This window comes from Quercus lobata, chromosome 2, assembly GCF_001633185.2.
Source record: "Quercus lobata isolate SW786 chromosome 2, ValleyOak3.0 Primary Assembly, whole genome shotgun sequence".
NCBI lineage: Eukaryota > Viridiplantae > Streptophyta > Magnoliopsida > Fagales > Fagaceae > Quercus > Quercus lobata.
The window spans coordinates 70,397,779-70,411,840 of NC_044905.1; the positions used below are offsets into that span (position 1 = coordinate 70,397,779).

The 14,062-nt window shown below is 35.5% G+C and overlaps 2 protein-coding genes across 4 annotated transcripts; both read right to left on the reverse strand.

Annotated features, from left to right (window-relative positions):
• Positions 1–71: 71 nt before the first annotated feature.
• On the reverse strand, positions 72–4,708 carry LOC115969655 (uncharacterized protein At2g29880-like). Its single transcript, XM_031089354.1, has 4 exons — positions 4,316–4,708; positions 4,098–4,205; positions 1,223–1,534; positions 72–836 (listed from the first exon to the last, which is right to left on the reverse strand). Exons 1-4 carry the CDS (start codon positions 4,706–4,708, stop codon positions 249–251), a joined length of 1,401 nt encoding a protein of 466 aa, XP_030945214.1. The 3' UTR covers positions 72–248.
• Positions 4,709–5,869: 1,161 nt separating this feature from the next.
• Positions 5,870–13,599, reverse strand: LOC115976389. Of its 3 annotated transcripts, none has more exons than XM_031097633.1 (6): positions 13,223–13,599; positions 10,635–12,389; positions 10,268–10,519; positions 9,112–9,192; positions 7,102–7,674; positions 5,870–6,115 (listed from the first exon to the last, which is right to left on the reverse strand). In XM_031097633.1, the coding sequence occupies exons 2-6, from the start codon at positions 11,901–11,903 to the stop codon at positions 6,062–6,064; spliced, it is 2,229 nt and encodes a 742-aa protein (XP_030953493.1). In that variant the 5' UTR covers positions 11,904–12,389; positions 13,223–13,599; the 3' UTR covers positions 5,870–6,061. The 3 variants fall into 3 exon arrangements, with proteins under 3 accessions (XP_030953493.1, XP_030953495.1, XP_030953494.1); XM_031097635.1 differs by lacking the exon at positions 13,223–13,599 and adding an exon at positions 12,774–13,156; XM_031097634.1 differs by lacking the exon at positions 13,223–13,599 and adding an exon at positions 12,712–12,755.
• Between the last annotated feature and the right edge of the window lie 463 nt (positions 13,600–14,062).

Below are 14,062 nucleotides of genomic sequence, written 5' to 3' on the forward strand. Positions count from 1 at the left end.
CCAAAGATAGAAATTCATAGGAGGCACGGCAACCACAAATCATATTTCTTAGTCCAAATACCATACATGTCCCAAGGAGGTTAACATAACAAAGGAAGGCATAAAGCAAACATTGTTCATAGTATAAACATAATACAAACTTTGCGTATTCACATTAAACCAAACTAAGACTACTAACTAACTTTCTAGGCTGTCTACACTTAGGCACATCATTAGTTAACTTCCTACACTGTCAACCACAACCACCACTACTGCAATCCACCCCCAATAAAGTCAATCCAGGCCCTTCTTCTATCAGCCGTCATGGCAAAAAAAGCGGCTCTACTCTTGGCATGATGAAGTTCTTGCACGACCTTGCAATACGTGACATGATCGACATCGGTGTGCTGGTTCAGAAGAGTTACAGCTGCTGTAACTGACTCACTGGCAGCCCCCACAGCAGAGTCTCCTGTGTCGATGGACTTTTTCCCCCGACGGGTCCTCATGTCAGTAAAACCCCATATTGCCTCAGTCATGGCTTCAAGGGAGTGCCCTTTCTTCCTTTTTCCACTTGAATGAGATGCTTCAGCTGGCCGTTTTTCAGCTTGCCTCCGGCTTTGGGCTTCACTCGGTGTGGGCAGCTCCTCCACGTCATCGAAACCGTCGGTGCTGACATTGACATGTACCCCCTCAGATAGAAAGGCTGCATCAAGTTCTCTCTCTTCATCACTATTGGGAGCTGGTTGGGCAGATGACATTTGCAGGAAACCCGTGGCTGTGTTTGAATTGAAAAGAGGGCCCAACAGCTCATAGTGTCTCATCCCCTTTTTCCTGAAGTCCTTGAATTTATGATTGACCTATTACCAACCATATATATTGGGTTAGATGTTTTATATTTGTAAAACCCAATACAAAGTCGATGGCTAATTTATAATAACTGTATAACAGCACTCTTTTATTCCAAATTGATGATAGCCAAAAAGGTTTTTTACTAAATTGTAGACATTGAGTAGAAAATAATATAAGTCAAATATATAAGTCAAAATTTATAAGTCACATTAAACCCCATTACACCCACAGTAAACCCCATATATAAGTCAGATTTTATTCCATTCCTAAAAGTATCATCATGGGAAAATGCTACAAAACAACCATGTAAAGCCACTATTATTAATACACTCATAAGCCAATAAACCTAATATGTTTGATATTTTTGATATTGAAGTCAGATTTAAGGACTTACCGCAAATGCAGCAGCCCAAGCTTCGTCACTGGCCGTCACTGTATTTGAAATGGGGTCCCATCCCATTCCGGTACGTGCGATGAGCTGGGAGAAAGTGCGGTGTCTCTGTTTCAGCCGTTGATATTTTTGGGTAAGTTGTGCCTTGGTGTAACTCTTAGACGCACGCTTGTTAAACTCATTGACAACTGCTGTCCAAGTTCCAGTCTTGAACTGGCCTTGGGGCATATTCCCTTTAGCATCCTCTTCTAACAAGATGTCAATAAAATATCTCTCGACTGCTTCAGGCCACTTCTTATCGTCGGAATCATCCATCTAAATACATGTTCGTATACTTACATAGACTCGTAAAACGGTCTTCTATGATATGGAATTAAATTCTTTAACTTACTACTAGACTTACGCAGCAGGCATATAAGAGAAAATTCACCCCATATAAAGGAAAAATACAAAGATACACATTCATACACATAAGTTTTAGGTCAACTTGTAGTGGCATTGTATATTTATGAAGGCATAATAGCACATTATTATTATAGTTGACTATATGTGTAACCAGAACAGAGTAGCTATTGTAGCTTCAAGGTAAAATATATTGTCTCTTCAAGAGACAAGATCTAAAAAACCTGATTTTTCTTCAAATAAATTTCAAATAACAGTATTTAGTGAAATAATTTTCATTATTAAAGAAAGAAAAAAAAAGTGTTAATGCAAACATAAATAAAAAGAAAACTTTTTAACTTGAGAAACAAAAACTGTCTTGGTTATAACTTGTAAATATTATCTAGTCCAAGAGCTGAGCTTAGCTATAACGATTATATGTGTAACCACACTCATAGTTGTAGGCCACAATGTCATTACACGGAAAAATGGGGTAATATACTGACTCTCTCCCTGTTGGACAAGTTCCAAATATTCATATTCCAAAGGGAGAGAGGTCATGAATTTAATTAATTAATTAATTAATTATAATTAAAATCTTAACATTTTTGAAGAATTAAATTTTCACTAAACGATGTGAAAGGATGTGGCTGCCTTGGCAGCTTAACGTACTTCATGTTCTTCCAAGGCTCACCCATCTCATCAATCCCAGCTTCAGTGCTCATTCATCCAGTGTTGATGAGATGGGCTGGCCCCTTTGGGCTACTTTGTTGTAAATATCTTCTTCCTTTTTCCTTGATTATTTTTTATTTTATTTTATTAATTTCTTTTATTCAGGAAAAAAGTACATTGATTTCTAAGGTTTTCAAGATTATAAATTCTTATAACTTGGATATATGATATATCAACAATAAATTCATTATTGACCTGGCTATTTGTGGTTTTATTTACACACGTACATTACATGTGCAATTGTGCAAAAAAGAAAAAGAAAAGAAATGCCAAAATAAATCATTTTCATAATATACAGATAAAAAACAGTAAATTAGAATGAAACTGTGTTTCCTAGCCTTCCACCTAAGACTCCACAAGTAGAGATAAATGTGCTATCTACTTTTGGCTTTTTTCTCCTCTCCTTGTCCCTTTGTCTTAATATGAGAAGATCATACCAATTGTATGGTCACAGGGTTTGAGAAGAGAACAAAACGTGGTGTTGGAAGGATCTTTCACAGTTTTCTTCCAATTCTCACACTCCTCCCACTAGGAAACAAAACTTAGGCTATTTGTTTGTCTTTGTTAAATATCTTTATCTTGACCTTATAAAACTCTTTCACAAACATCTCAGAATATAATTTCAACTCCAAAAAAATCTGTTTCGTATATAGTTTTGTTGTACATTTGCTCAAAATCTGTATCCAATATATCTTGATTCTTATTAATGTAAGTATACTACTGCCCTATAGGTTATATGATAAGCAAGATGCTTGTTTAATGATTCGAAACTCTATTTCGATTTAAATTTATATATTAAGGTTACTTCACTAATTTCTGTAAAGTTTTAGAAGATCAGATTCCTGTTTTTAATTCTAACATGATACTATTCATTAGTTTGGACTTGGGAGTGACACACATCTATGCCAAGGGCACACTAATTTATTGAGCCCATGGTCAGATTGAGTTTTTGATTATTTGCCCATACAGTCGCTGAGTTATCCTTATAATTCTCTATGACATTATTGTTTCATTCTTTGAGTGCAGCCTTTGTAACTATCATTTTTATGGACACAGTATTAAGTTAATGTAGGGGAATCATTTTAAGCAATGTGGTTGCTAAACTAACCCTATGTAAAAATGTAGTGCAAGATGCTTGAAAAATAAAAGTGGTGAGTGATCTGAAATTGTGATGGGTCATGTGACTGTTGTCTGAAGTACATCATTCACCCATTGAATTAGTGAAAGCATGCCCCCAAAAACCCAATACAAAGATCCCATCTAACATATAACAGAGCATGAACCTAATATCCATACAAACTCAGAAACAAAAATCCAACACAACAACTCTAAACCCAGACCCCAAAACAACCCATTGATCCTGTAACAAACCTGTCAACAAACATCTTCTCAGCCAAGTCAGAATTAGTGAAGGCATGCCCCCAAAAACCCAATACACGACAAAATCCCATCTAACAGAAGGTGCATATCATGAACCCAATATCCATACAAAGTCAGAAACAAAAATCCAACACAAGAACTGAAGAACCCATAACAAATAGATAAACCCAGACCCCAAAACAACCCATTTATCCTCTAAGAAACCTTTCAACAAACATCAAAACTACATGCATTCAATAGTCAGCAACATATAATTAAACAAAAGTCACCAAGAAAAAATGAAAACCCAAATCTAAAACAGACTGCGTATCAACGGTCTTAGCAGGAGGGTTTGGGTGCTTAGAAGATTAAAACAGAACTTATAATCATGATTACAAAGACGTACCAGTAAGGGAGCACGGTCAGAAGAGGAAGCAGAGGACGAAGCAGAGGACGAAGCAGGGGCTCTGTAATGAACTCGAGAGGTGGATGAGGAAGGGAGTGAGGCGTCCATCTGAACAATATATGAGATTAAAACAATCCCTAACATGAATTAATGTGAAATGATGTGCTGGGATGTGAAAGAAAGCTGAAACAATTAATTAACAAAATTAAAAACCTTACCTGACCGACCCCTTCAGACTGTGTGAGTTGCCTTTTCCTTGGCAACAGAGCGTCCTTAGCAAAATAGGGGTTTCTTCGAAAATTGGGAGTTTGACGCGTTGATGAAGCTATGTTAGGAGTAAAGGCGCCAGATCCGTGAGGGCTGAGATGGAATTTTGATGGGTCAGAGCAGTAATGGAGGTGGGTGAGAGGAGTAATGGAGTTCGGAGAGAGTAGAGAGGAGAGGAGAGATGAGATGAATATTTGGGCGTGAAGACTGATGATGGCGTGAAGAACTGAAGAGATGAGGGTAGAGATGACAGGAGAACGTGTTTTTCTGATCAGTGGGGTCCGGCTGCAGTGGAAAATGAATTTCAATTTATTTACCGTTGTGCCATGGAAACGCAATTTCATTGTTCAAAATGTGGCCCAAGCATGTTTGAAAAAATATGTTTCAAACAACTATTTTTCAGCAACTATTTTCAAACAACCCTTTTTGGAAAACTATAACCAAACATATTGTTTTTTTTTTGAACACTAGTGTTCAGTGTTTAAACACTGAACACTATGTTTTGAGTTGGCAAACCAAACGGGCTCTTAAAATCATATAATATTAATTCCCTCAAAAAAAATTCATAATATTAATATTTATATTGTGCACAATACACACGTGACAAAACCATGACAATAATTATCCTCTACCTTTAGAGCATCTCTAGCAACTTATCTATATTTTTGTATTGTTTGGACAATGAACAGTGATATTTAGTTTTTACCTACCTACTTTTTTCAACAAATTCTCTATCGTTTTCTCCATCTCATTTAAATATTATTTCTTCATTCAGTCTTTATTCATTATTTATTTATTTTTTAACAACTACACATTTTCCAATATTTTTATATTCAATAGCTGGTTATTATAATAGAAAAAAATATTTCAAGTGTAAACAGTAAACGCTACAGTGTTCTCTATTGGTAGAGAAGCATTGTAACAATTCTAATATAAAAAATGGAGATGGAAAAGCTGTTGGAGTGAGCTTTTTGGGTGTTTTCTCTATAATATTGGCTTTAAAAAAGCCATCGGAGATGCTCTTAGCATGCGATTATAAACATAGAGTGGAAATAAGAGGGGCTTGTCTTGTGGGCCAATTTTAAGACTTATTGGACTTGGGCTAATATACACTGGCACGTCAATTGGACATGGGCTCTCTTCTTCTTCTCAAAAAACAAATTTGAACTTGGGCTTGTCAAAGGACAAGGCCAGCCCTTCGAACTAGACCGACAATCATAGTTGGGTGATCAAAATTTTTGAGTTTGTTGTTGGGTTCTTTATTCAGGTAGCTTTTGCAACTCAATAGAGAACATTTAAGGCCACAAAGCACAATCAATTATGAATCCAAGTTAATTTCTTTATAGGATGTGGTGTACAGGTAATTTTACTTGAAAATGTTGGAAGCTAGGAAAAATAGCACAAATGTCTCATTTTTTATTTATTTTAAATAAATTGATGCAATGCAGCTTTGCGTGCCCAGCAAGCTAACCGGGGTAAGTAAAATGGATATGATTCTGGGGTCATTACCAAATATAGATATTGCCACTTCTTTCAGATAAGCGAATATTTCAATTAACCCTTCAAATTATTGAGAATCTAATTCTTTACAGTTAAAACAGGTTTAGTGGCATTTTGAGACGAGATGAGTAAGAAGTGTCTTGACTTCTATGTACACAGCAAGGAGGCTTTGCTTTTTGTGAGGTTAATTAGACAATTCAGTTGATGTCGAAGTATCTCGGATCTTCTGGAAAATGGTATTCCACGTTCAACTGCCATAAGATAGCAAAAATAAACCGTGTTAGACATATATGCAATCCAAGCTACCAAGATATTAGTGAAGCTTCTTTGCTAATAGGTCATTATGAAATGGTACCTACAAAAGACATGCAAAAATGCTTTCATCTTAAGAAGCCCCTTGGTTGGGACTCACTCCCATCCAAGTAAATTCTTTCTTTTCTTTTTCTTTTTCTTCTTTTTGAATGCTGTTGAAGTTCATACACATTCCATTGAATGGAGATTGATATTTCAGACAACCAAACTACTAATTTAACCGTCTCACTTTGAACCAATTTACGAAAGAAACTGGAAGCATTAGCTTTTCCTCTTTCATTTCAGAATTCTTTTTTTTCTTGGCTAAATCTTTCATTTTCAGAATCCAGGTGTTGAAAAACCATGTAACAAACCCCTTATTTTCGTTTTCCCCTCACAAGATAAAATCAAATCAATATAATTGACACTTCACAATCATTGAGAACACTTCTATTTTCTTTTTTTTCTTTTTTCTTTTTTTCCTTTTTTTAAGTGGAATAGAAAGATAAGATACTATGATACTTTTATTTCTTCATTTGGTTAAAGAAGAAGTAGAGAACAAGAAAGTAACTCAATAATGTTCAAAGTGTTGCACCATAAAATAGTCTACATCCCCCTATAGTTTTGACAGAACAAAAATTAATCTGACACTTCAAATAACCATATAAATTTTATGAACATGAGTAGAAAAATTAGTCTTTTTTATAACATGGAAAAAAAGTTTAAATTTTTCCCACGTTTAGTGAATTATAAGGGAAAAGGCCAACATTCTGGTACAATCACTAGAAGAGAGCTTGCACCCTCAACACCATGCAAGAAGATGATATTCAAACAATCAACCAACACACTCCTAGCTAATAGCATTAATACATGTCAAAAAAGGATTGTTGGAATGGGTGGGGGGATTGGGGGGAAGCGTAGCATATGTAAAACCATAATCACATACCTTGCCCTCATCAGCGTCTGAATGCCGTTGGGGGAACACAACCCTTAAGTCATTGTATAAGTAGAATCTCCGCTCCCCATTCATGTCTAAGCTTTTATTTTTTGGTACAGAAAGAGGATCTGATTTGCATCTCTGAATTGACCTAGAACTTTGTTTAGGGAATGGGCATAAAAAACGGAGATGAAGAGCATAACGAAGAGCACCAGCACCAGTAGTACTATCATTGACCTTTAGACTACCATGTGAGTTCCTGATTGTTTCATGGCCTTTACCCACACAGCAACTGTCCATATGTGGGGATTGATTGGACGGCTCCTCTTTATCTGTTGAAGTAACTAATTTAGAGTCTTCACTTCCACTAATTTCATTTTTCTGATCTATGGATATCACTTGATGTACAATGTCAACTCCATCTGTATTCATTACTTCCTTGCTAAACTGTATGGGATTACTTTTCTGTAAGGTTGAAGCCCCCTTGCCTGTTACTTTACCATCCATATCTGTATGCCCTTGCTTCAAATTTGTAGAATTTGGGCTAGATGAAGCTAGGGTGACCTTCTGACGCAAGAATGTCTATTTTTCATTCAAAGAAAAGGAACTATCATTAGATACATATTGGAACATGCAATACATGAATGCACCACCAAATATTCCAATTTCCAACAACCCCACTCCAAAAGATAAGCAGATATCATCAAAAGTAATTTGTTATCTTTATAATCTAAAATGAGACTTGCATTGCAATTACAAAATGTAAGAAATCTTAAAAGATGAATGTTCTATCAACTGCAATTTAGAGAAAATTATATATTTAAAACCTGTTAGAAGCTTTGAAAATATTAGTATGTGAAATTCTAGGTCAACACACAAATCTGTAGGCTAAGAATATTTTGATATGACAATAATAATAATTTATAGCCACAATGGAGCTTAAATCTAAGCTATGTGATGGCCAACATTCCTGAAAATGCATCTGAGACCACAACCACAACTGTTTTAATTTTTTTTTAATGGGGGGGATAAGTCCATGACAGCAATTTTATAATCCCTGGTCGAAACCATACAGCATCCTTCAACAATATTTCCAACTCTGACTTATAAAAAAAAAAAAACAATATTTCCACCTCTGAACCTACAAATTAACTCAACAAATCTCCCACACACATAAAACCTCTAGATACATTTCAAAATCATATGAAATCTAGAAAATTTTCAACACATCCCCAGGCAAAGAGTGAACTCCCACTACAATAACCCAAATTAATAACCAACGGGACGCATCATGTCCACACCCTTGTAATAATGAATATGGTTCAAGAAAAATGCCTTGACACCCCCCTAAACTTTGGGGTAGTGGCATTTACATCTCCTGAACTTTTATTTTAGCCAATTTAATACCTGAATTTTACATAGGTGCCAAATTGGTACTTCTGTTAGTATAACATTTAAATGGACTAATGTGTGTCACATGGACACATAAAAATAGGTGAGATCTATCAATTGCAACCGAGAGAGAGAGTAAAAATATCAATTGCAGGTGAACGCTGATCTCGCCATACCATTGAGGCAGTGGGAAGCTTTTTCCAGGGAAGGTTAGGTATGGGATTATTTTTTTTCAAGTTTTCCCAAGAAAAAGTATAGGGTTTGTTTGGATTTGTGTGTGGGAAAGAGGGTTTTGAGAATTCGACAACAAGAATTATGAGTAGTTAGAAAGAAGACCGATAAATTACAGAAGTTTCAAAGATATAAGTCATGGAAAATGCTTCATCTGGTTTTCATGGAAAAGCAACGTTGCAACAAGACCAACTTATAAAGCTATGATAAGCTCACCCAAGTGGGAATCGTGGGATCTTACTAGGTCACCATGTAAGGTAAGACTCCATTTGATTACCAAGAAAACCCAAATCTTTGATCTTTGAATAATTCTAAGTAATTATATCTTCAACAGTATTTACATCACCACTTGCTGGATTTTGAAAGGGGTAAAAATTATACTAAATCACAACTTACTTTTGTTCCAGCAGGCATGTCACTCAAATCATAGTTGCAAAGGAAAGTGTGAAGAGGTGTCTTTTCTGGATTGCTGAGTACCTGTGGAGAGTAATTCAATTTAAAAGTAAATAAAAATCATTCTTACATCATAAAACGTCAACCATTACATATAAGACTTCCATAAATTTTCCATATATTCAAGAAAAAGAGAAGACGTTTATGCTATGCTGTAAATGTGTATAGACAACGTTAAGGAAAATTTGACTCTAATACTAGCATATGAGATTTTCAACCATCAAAATAGATCATGTTCAACAAAATGAATGACATTATAGGTGACACGTAAAACATGTCTGCAAATTTGATAACTAAACAGGTTACGAGGAGTGATAAATAATTTAATCCTTTTATCGCTCAGTGAGAGGAACAGGCACGTTCTTGCAAGTATTAAAGTCTATCAAGAAATTTAATTGGAAAATACAATATTTCCACTTAATGAGTAAGTTGCCAACAACTCGCTATTACAATTCCTCTTTTCTTTTTCTTTTCTTTTTTTTTTTTTCTATTCTTTTTTTGTAACCACTTAGAAGTTAGAACTACAAGATACTTCACTGGTTAAATACATAATACCGCACAGTATTAATTGGCTCACTGATGTATCCTGAACGTAGAACAATTACAGCACATTTGTAACTGCCAATTAAGTTAAATAAATAACACACAAGATCCTTCACTGGTTACATACACAGTACCACACTATTAATTAGCTTACTGACATATTCCGTATCCAGACCAACTACATTACTTTCATAACTGCTAATTAAAAATGTAAGAGTTTTATGTGACAGACCACTAGAATATCCAAATCTCTAATGGATGCAATGGACTCGAGCAGGAAAAATCATCAACTGAGGCTAATTAAGGCTCCATGCCTTAAACATGAGTAAGATGAAACAAGGTCTACTGCAAGTACTAATGCCTCAACAGGCAATCATTAAAACTAGCAGCAAAGGTTCAGTCAGCAACCACAATCTTTGGCATATAATTTACTTAAACAAGAGTCACATGGGTAGTACAAGAATTAACACTGACCAATAAGTCTAAACAGAAGCTTAATTAATTATATCATAGGTATTCAGAAACACTGATCAGTTTCAAGATTGAAGCCTAGTACCAGTTGTATGCGTCCTTTCATAGGGATGCGCAGGCGACTCTTGATAGTTTGTGAATCATCAATGCTAAGGCATCGTCTAAATTTTTGGTCTCTGCACATGTTTGATGATGACTTTCCTGCAAGATCTAAGGATGCATAATACAGCAAGTAGCAATCTCCATCTACACTGGTTACTGAAAATGGAAGCTTCTGTGACTGTGGTGAAAAGTTCCCTCCAGTAATGTTTAGTACAGCTAGAAAACCATCAATTCTCTACACATAAAATGCCAATGATATACAGCAGATTCAGATGTCTGTGAAGAATAACCTACCCAAACTGAATCCAGGATATCAAGAAAATCACATGCAACATAACCTCAACACTGACCTGACAGAGTTTTCCGGATAAGAACCGGCCAGAAAATAGAGATTCCTCAAATGAACCAACCAGGGACCTCCTAATGGGAAGTCCACTTAGACTTTTAATGAATCTCACGCATTTGGAGCTTGGGGCTGACTCTTGGGAGAAAGGCCAACTTATGTCAGTATTACTTTCCAAGGAAGATGGACAGAACTCTTTGTGCAAAATGTCAACGTCTTCAAATGATTTGCTTGCAATCATATGATCCTCTTCTTCAGGGGCAAAGACAATGTTTCTGTCAGATCTCTCAAGCGATCGTTTTGTATCTCTTAAAGTTAAAGGACAACCCACCATCTTGTTCTTGGTAGTCCTGCATCCTCCTGCAGTTTTCATTCTTTCAGAAAACTTTGGACCAAGAGGTGACAAAGAATGTGGAGGTGAGATGGCCTTTTTGGGAGATATTAATATTGCCCCACTTTGAGACCTTACCTCACTTGATTCTCTGAAATGATCAAGTTCAGGTGAAGACAAACAACTATTATCCAGCAAAGGGCCATCAACGAATAACATGGATTCAGTTCTAACACTGTCATATGGTATGTTCTTTTGTTCCAAGCAACTAGACAAAGACCAGGCTGGCAAGGTAAAATGGCGATTGCTACCAACATTTGCCTTCTTATTATCTTTTGCAACAGAAATGCTTAAATTATTGGTCAGGGAAGTTGAATCTTCATGAACACTTCTGCGCCCAATGTCTAGAGGATCACCACTAAATTGGGCTGGAGAAAGCATACTACTCAATGGTGACAACAAACGCTTCCTGACTAGTGATCCACTGGACTCAGTTTCATTGACTCTGAAATTAATCCCAGAAGAAGATTGAACATGACCAGATGAAACCCCCTTGAATCCATCAGTTGGAGAACTTATTCCAACTGATTTGAAACCCACAATCCTAGAAACAGGGTTCTGAACATTACAACCACTTTTAGGAGTACCTTTATCAACAGAACCAATTTTCAAACCATGAACATTGGAAGTAACTTCCATTGCCCCTCTAAACTTTAATGAATCATCATGAACCTTGGAACGCTCCAAGCAGGTTTTTCTCCGGAAATCTCCAATAGACGAGCATAGTGGATTCCCAGCTAATGGGCTCATACTTTCACTGTGCATTCCATCCACATCACATGTGCTCACATTAGCAAATTGAGGTGAGCTCTGCAAAAATGTTCTCAATGATGCTGCTTCTACTTCCTCAACAGTTTCACTCGAGGTGACTTGTGGCAAGCCCATGACCAATATTTGCAAAAACTACCGTGTATCCTGTTTTTGAGAAGTTCTCGATGACTTTTTTTTTTTTTTTACTTGGCTGCAATTTTAGTTTTTGTTCACCTAGACTACTTGTATGAATTCACTACTATCCATTCAATTTTCTAATCAACAAGGGACCTATCACATTCAATCTAATGAACATATTAAATTGTTGCTCCAAATCCTATCAATATCAAAGCTACTTAAAAATAAATATACCCCACAATTTCTGCTACAATCATGAACATGAGTCCTACAGCAGTGGTTCACTAATCCAGAGTGAAGCTAATACTATGTATCTACCACAGGCATCCACATTTCTAACATTTCAACTCTCACTCCCTTAAAAGGATGCATAGAGAAACCCAAGTACATTCTAAATATCCAGAAATCACGACTAGAACAGATCTTCTGACCTCCACACTGGCACATATAGCTCATGATCTCCAGAAGAATCAATGCATAAGCCTGCAACAAAATATTGGAGGCAAGAAGTTAGTTCATTTCTACATAAGATTCTGAATATACATTCTTCTTGTACTGATCCAAATTAGACTCCATTTCCCATTGATCAAATGCACATGAACCACAAAAATTCTAAGAGTGATCAGCATAGATGATCACAAAACTTGCTACCCATGTTTGTAATTCACACTAGCAATAATAAGAAGACATCAAAGTTAGGAAATCTATAGGACAAAACTAAATCATCAATGGACAATCAAAAGATTCAAAACAACCCAGAAAAGAATGAAATGGTTTTCCTCATTGTAGACTGTTCATTACTAACCAAAATGGAATGGAATAATGGGATTCTTTTGCAAAACATGTAACCCAAAAAATAGAAACTACCTAAAAACCAAAACAAATGGCAATCAACCAAAATGCTCTGAACAGAAGATCCTTAACCCAACAGCAAAACAATAAAATAAATAAACAAACAAAGCCGAGAAAAACGTTTCCTTGAACCATCAACAACCAAAAACTGCGGTGAGAACTCACAAAAGGTTTACGTGTACGGCACACATTCATCATCCACTACAACTACAAGCAAAGCTATTTCTTCATTTCCTTTTCTTTAAAAATTTTGTGTTCAGAGCATAAATTATCAAATTATTAGATACCCATATAATCAGAACTCTTCCACAAACACCAAAAATGAACCAAATCAAAGGCAGAATCAGCATAACCCAACCCAAGCTTGATCACCAAAACCCATCAACTAAATAACCAAACACCAAAAGGTAAAAATACAAAATGGGTTTCACATATTTTAACCAAAAAAATTATAAGAGACCCACCAATGAAGCCAGTGATCAAACACAAATCCGAAGGTCCCCAAATCATTTCAATGATCTTCTATGCAAATCCAAATCCAACCCAGATGTCAAAAACTTATCTTTTTGGCAAAAATCAAATGTTAGGATAATTTAGAAAATGAAACAAATAAATATAAAAAAAACTAAAAGAGGTTGTAATATCAAAAAGTATGCAATTTCTTCCTTTTGCGTCTAGAATGAGAAGGAGAAAGAAAAGGAGTTGAAGATGAAAGTGAAAGTGAAGGTTGGTTTGGTGATGTTGTACAAGTAGAAGAGGAAATAGGCACACCCATATCTCTCTGTCCACTCCCTCTTTCCCTTGTTTATAATCCCAAAATACCAGCGTCATCATTATCAATATTCATCCATAACTAAACTATTGCCCACAGAGTTTCTTTTTTTCTTTTTCTTTTTTCCTTTTTAAATTTAAGCTGTAATTTTATAATTCATACTAAAATTACTAATTTATAATTAAGGTAAATCTAAATACCACATTGGATTTGTGCCTCTCTCTTTTACTAGTCTCCACCTTTTTTTTCGGTTTTTAAATTTCTTTTCCTCCCAGTCTCTGTTGGGACCAGAGATAGCGTTTGAACTGTAACACGTAGAAACGTACCAAACGGTTTAAAAATTGGTTTTTTTTTTTTTTTCTCTCTCTTTTTTCCTTGTCTTTTTAACTAATTTTTTTATTTATTTTATAAATATTATTTTAATTTTTAATCTTTTAAGTATGTTTATAAATAAATAAATAAACATTTTAAATATGGTTTTAAAATCTAACCCAAAAAATTGAGTTTAAAGATTTTGATGTTTTGGGTTTTA